Source organism: Nannospalax galili, unplaced genomic scaffold (genome assembly GCF_000622305.1).
Source record: "Nannospalax galili isolate Female #2095 unplaced genomic scaffold, S.galili_v1.0 scaffold2812, whole genome shotgun sequence".
NCBI lineage: Eukaryota > Metazoa > Chordata > Mammalia > Rodentia > Spalacidae > Nannospalax > Nannospalax galili.
The window spans coordinates 5,890-11,762 of NW_008330781.1; the positions used below are offsets into that span (position 1 = coordinate 5,890).

General features: G+C 42.7%; 1 protein-coding gene across 1 annotated transcript in view; it reads right to left on the minus strand.

Annotated features, from left to right (window-relative positions):
- Nucleotides 1–4,911: 4,911 nt before the first annotated feature.
- The window catches only part of LOC103749629 (olfactory receptor 11G2-like), a 3,278-nt gene continuing 2,316 nt past the window's right edge, over nt 4,912–5,873 (minus strand). Inside the window, 2 exon segments of the mRNA XM_017803082.2 lie at nt 4,912–5,246; nt 5,249–5,857. Of these exon segments, the coding sequence (XP_017658571.1) occupies nt 4,912–5,246; nt 5,249–5,846 (933 nt within the window). The 5' untranslated portion in view covers nt 5,847–5,857.

Consider the following 5,873-nt stretch of genomic DNA (forward strand, 5'->3'; position numbering starts at 1 on the left):
TTATAAGACCAGCAAAATGCAGACAAGTTCCAGGAGAGGACTCCAGACTGTCTGTTCTGGCACTGTACCACATATGTAGCAAAATTTCCAGGGACTTATAAGATGGTGTCCTGATTTGAACGAGAACTGTCCCCCCACAGGCTCTAAGTATTTGAACATCTGGCCCCCAACTGGTGGTGCTGTTTTGCAGGTGTGGCCTGGCTAGAGGAAGTACGTCACTAGGCCAGGCTTTGAGATTCATAGCCTGGTCTCACTTCCAGTTTTCTTCTCTCTGCTTCCTGCAGGCACTTGAAGGTGTGTGGCTCAGCTTTCTACTCTGGCTGCCCCCTGCCATGCCTCTCCTGCCATGATGGACTCTCATCCCTTTGGAATCATAAGCCAAATAAACGATTCCTCTGTGAGTTGCTTGGGTCATACTGTTTTATTGCAGCAACAGAAAAGGAACTAATACAGATGGGTGTGTGAACACCTTGAGTATAGTGGACTTGAGTGTCCTAGCAGTTGTTCCATGCACGTCCTGTACATGTTTTACATGTTTTTCAGCAATTTGAATGCTCTAAGGAATTTTTAGTGTCATGAAAGTTCCCCTATTTTCTGTAGTGCTAAAGAGATGAAGTGGGCAGAGCCACCCTGGTTTTCCTCTTCTCTCCCAATGTGTAAGTAGATGTTTTCCTAATCTTCCTTCCTCCCTGAGTCTCATGAATTAATTTTGGATTAATTAATCCTAGATCAACCTTATTGGCTAAATTCTCAGAAAATTAATGAATAACAGACTTCAAACTTGTACATATACACTTCACCAGGAAGAGTTAGGTCATGTGGTTGCTGAGGGTTCAATATAAGTAAACATAAATATATCTTTTTAAAATACATTTAACTATGATTTGACATTACTTTAAATATATTCTGTATTTGTGTTAGTTGATTTTTTGTTGCTGTGCTAAGACACCATGATCAAGAAAAGTTATAGAAGCAAGTTTATTTGACTTATGGTTCCAGTGGAGAGTTCATAATGAGGAGAGCAGGGCAGTAGGAGGTGACTGGAGCAGAGAGCCGAGAGATCACAACTTCAAGCAGACACAGCAAACCAGGAAACAAAGAGGAAGGAATTTAAGAGCTTAAGCTCCCAGTGATGTGCTTCCTCCATTAAGGCCACACCTCCTAAAACCTTCCAAAACCCCACCATCAACAGGCAACAAAATGTCCAAATATTTGGAGCCTATGGGAGGCATTCTCATTCAAACCACTACAGCGTTTAATGTGGTAATTAAGAACAGATTAAGACACATATGCAGCAAGACTCAGGTGCTAAGCATAGTTTATTGCTATTTTAACATTATTACTTGAAACTATACAAAAGAAATACTGCCTCTCCGTAGACAATCTTCACAGCAAATGTTAATTGTGTTGGAATTCTTGTTCACAGCTAGCAAGAGCCTTCAGCAGACTCTGGAAAGCGAGGTCACATGTGCAGAGCTGAACAGCACTGGGAAAGTGCCCTCCTGAGCACCTGCAGTGAGAGCTCTGAAAGCCAGGGGAGTTCAGGCTGCAGAAAACCAAGCAGCTGAAGCGGAAAGAGGACCACAGCAAAGCACAGACACGCACTAGAAGAGGGGCATGGAATTCTGAAACAGATTTCCATTTCCCAACCGCGCTTCCCCACTGTGAGGAGCAAGTGATCAAAAGAACTTGGTGGCGGCCGGCCCCTGGGCCATGGAGGGATGAGGTTAGCAAAGGTTGAACCCAGCCTGTCTGAACCCACCAGCAGGGGGCAGCACAGCATCAAAATACAGACAGCTGAAGCCGGATAAGGGATCCTAAGCTTGAGAAATCTACACTTTCCCCTCTGCCTTTGCTCCATGCAGCAAAGAATCATCGAGACCCAGGAAGCACATAACACAGAACTTGGAATGTGGTGCACCTCTGGACTGGAGCACAGGTTCCAAGCTGTAGACTGTGGAGACAGCAGAGATGTGGTAAGGGAATCTGAAGCTGAGGAATTCTCACCCTTGCCCCCCTTAGGGAGGAGCCATAAAGATCACAGGAAGTTTGAGATGGAACTTGAGGTATCCTGTTGTGTCTTCCATTTATTTTATTGCGTGTGTGTATGTGTGTGTGTGTGTGTGCGTGTGTGTGTGTGTACTCATGTGCATGCTACAGTGTGTATATGAAAACAACTTTCAGGGGTCAGTTTTCTCCTTCTGCCTTTCTGAGTCAAGGTCTCTCGTGTTTCTGCTACACAGCATCCAGAAAAAAAAATATATTTTACATTTTATTTATTTTTTTTATTTTATGTGTATGTGTGTATTGCCTGCATGTAGGTAAGTGCACCCGTGTTGTGCAGTGCCTGTGGAGATCAGAAGAGGCTGTTGGAGCCCCTGGGACTGGAGTTAGGACAGTTGTTAGCTGCCATGTGGGTGCTGGGATTCGAACCCAGGTCTCTGCAAGAACAACCAGTCTTCTTAAATGATGAGCCATCTCTCCAGCCCCCAGAAAAATATTTTTAAAAGATGCATATGTGTAAAAATATATCAAAAACAAAAATTAAGGATTTGGGGCTGAGTCAGTTAAGAGCACTGGCTGTTGTTGCAGAAAACCGAGGTTCAACTCCCAGCATCCACATGGTGGCTAACAGCTGTCTGGAGTTCCAGGGGATCTGAAGTCCTCTTCTGGCCTCTGTGGACATTGCACACATGTTGTGCACTTACATACTTGCAGGTAAAATACTCAAACACATAAAATAAAAACAGCTTTAAAATACTAGATATGGGGGCTGGGGAGATGGCTCAGTGGTTAAGAGCACTGACTGCTCTTGCAGAGGACCCAGGTTCAATTCCCAGCACCCGCATGGTGGTTAACAACCATCTGTAGCTCCAATTCCAGGGGATCTGATGCCTTCTGATCTCTGCAGGCATTACACAACTCTGGTGCACTTATACAGATGCAGGCAGTGCGTTCATGCACATAAAATAAACACCACATATGAATTGCCTCCTATGAAGCAGGTCTCAAGTCCAGTCAGAAAGTGGTTGGTTGTCCCATGGCACCAGGGGGTACAGATTTCTTGGCAGGTGATATGAATAATATGCTTTTGAATGAGTAAATGAAGAAATCAGAGGAATTAAAAAATTCCTAGAATCAAATGAAAACAGCACAACCTACTAGAACATTTGGGGTACAGCCTTGACAATCAAAAAAGGAAAGTTTTAGCTCTAAGTGCTCACAGTTAAAAAAAAAATAGAGGGCCAGATGTGGTAGCCCTTTAATTCCACCATTTGGGAGGCAGAGGCAGGTAGATCCCTGTGAGTTCGAGGCAAGCCTAGTCTACATAGCGAGTTCCAGGTTAGCTGGGGCTACAGGGAGACCCTGTCTCAAAAAGACCCGCCCCCCAAATAAAACAAAAATTAAAAAAACCACACACACACACATTTCAAAAATGAACATCAAGGTTCTAGATACAAGAAAACTCAACGCAGTAGATGGTAAGAAATAATAAAGCTCAAGGCAGAAATCAATCAACGAGAGACTTAAGTAACAATACATAGACGTAATCAAACAAGGAGTTGATTCTTTGAAAACAGCAAAATCAACCATCCATAACCTCACTAACTAAAAGAAAGAGGGAGAAGACTCACATCATTAAGATTGGAGATGAAAAAAAAAAGTTGTTACAATAGATTCCCATGCAATCCAGATCATTAAGGAATACTTTTGAAAATTTATATTCCAGCAAGTTAGAAAATTTAGAAGAAACGGATAAATTTCTAAATTCATATGAACTACTGAAATTAAAACCAGAAGATACAAACAGAAGATGTATGTCAGAAAATACCAATCTACAAACTTAATATAGTTCCATTATAATTCCAAAGACAACTCTTACAGAATTAGAAAAATATCCAGACATTCATATGGAAACACAAACACCACGGAGAGCCAAATCAATCCTAAACATAAAGGACACAGTATAATATTGGAAGTACAATAATATCTGACCTCAAACTATACCAGAGACATAGTGACAAAGCCAGTATGCGCCTGGCTTAAAAGCATACACGTGGACCAATCAAACACAATGGAGGATCCAGAGAGAGATCCACGCAGTTATGGAAATCTAATTTTTAAGTATATTTTATTATCATATATCAATTATCCACAATAATGAGTTTCATTATGACATTTTATACTTTTATATAATGTATATTGATCATCTTCACCCTCTCTTGGCCCCTCCCACTCCCACTGATCCCCTTCCTCTTTCCAACTAGCCTCCTTTTCCTGTCTTTCTGGGTTTCTTGTTTTGTTTTGCTTTTGTGACTCCGTTTCAGTGGGGTGGTTTATAAGAGCAGGGGTAAGGGCTAAGATAAATGAATCATATGAAAGTTCTACTATTTATTTCTTAAGGACTTTCTATGCTATTTTCCACAATATTTATACTAATTTACATTCCCATCAGCAGAGTATGAGAATTCCCCTGTCCATATTCTCACCAGCATATGCTATTTTAAAAGGGAATATATTTTAAAAATATTTTATTTATTATTTTTATTTTATGTGTTTGAATGTATTGCCTATGTGTGTAATGTGTGTAACCTGTGTTGTGCAATGCCCCTGGAGGTCAGAAGAAGGCATTGGATTCCCCTGGAACAGGAGTCACAGACGGTTTATTAAAGTCATTTGCCAATTTTTAATTTGGATTATTGACTGTTGACTTGTTTGTAATGATTGTGTTTGGTCAATTTTCAATTTTTTTTGGTCTTTTTTGAGATAGGGTCTTCCTGTAGCCCCAGCTGTCCTGGAACTTGCTATGTAGAGCAGGCTGGCCTTGAACTCACAGAGATTCGCCTGACTCTGCCTCCCAAGTTCTGGGATTAAAAGCGTGCACCACCACACCTGGCAATATTATAATTTTTATGTTCTCAGAAACTTCTTCAAGGAATGTTTCATATTTTTGTTCCTCAGACTATAGATTATAGGATTAATGAGTGGAGTAACCACAGAGTAAAACAGAGTCACAAGCTTCTGCATTCCAGCTTCATGCTCAGATGTTGGGCTCAGATACATGATCATCACTGAGCCATAAAAGAGTGAAACCACTGTCAGGTGAGACCCACATGTAGAGAAGGCCTTTCTTCTTCCAGATGTTGAAGGAACTCTAAACACAGGTCTCAGGACCAGAGCATAGGACCCCATGATGCAGAGAAAAGGAAGAAACAGGAGCAGAGAACTTAGAATTGTCCAGAAAACTCCATCATTGGGGCTCTGGAACAGGTGAGTGCTAGCAGAGGGCCTGGGTCACATAGGAAGTGGTCAATCATCCTGGATCCACAGAAGGATATCTGGGAAATGATGATGATGGGGACCGGGAACCAGAGGAAACCAAGTACCCAGCAGCTGGTCACAAGGATGTTGCAGAGGCGCCCAGTCATAAGAGTGGGGTAATGTAGAGGCCTGCAGATGGCAAGGTACCGATCAAATGCCATAACTGCCAGGAAAAAGCACTCTGTCGAGCCCAAGGAGAAGAAGAAGTAGAACTGCAGAAAGCACCCAGAGAAGGAGATGACCTTGGTGTCGGAGAGGAAGTTGGCCAACATATTGGGGACTGTGGAGGTGACATACCAGATCTCCAGGAAGGAGAAGTTGGCCAGCAGGATGTACATGGGGGTGTGGAGTCTCTGATCCCAGCGCACAGCACAGATGATGGATCCATTGCCCATGAGGGTGAGGAGGTAGACCACGGAGAAGAGCACAAAGAGGAGGATCTGCCCCTGCCTTGGGCAAGGGAAGCCCAGGAGGATGAAGCCAGTGATGGTGCTGGAGTTGCTGGGGTTGCTGAGGCTTTTCATGTGCCTGTGAGCTGTGAAAGCACCAGA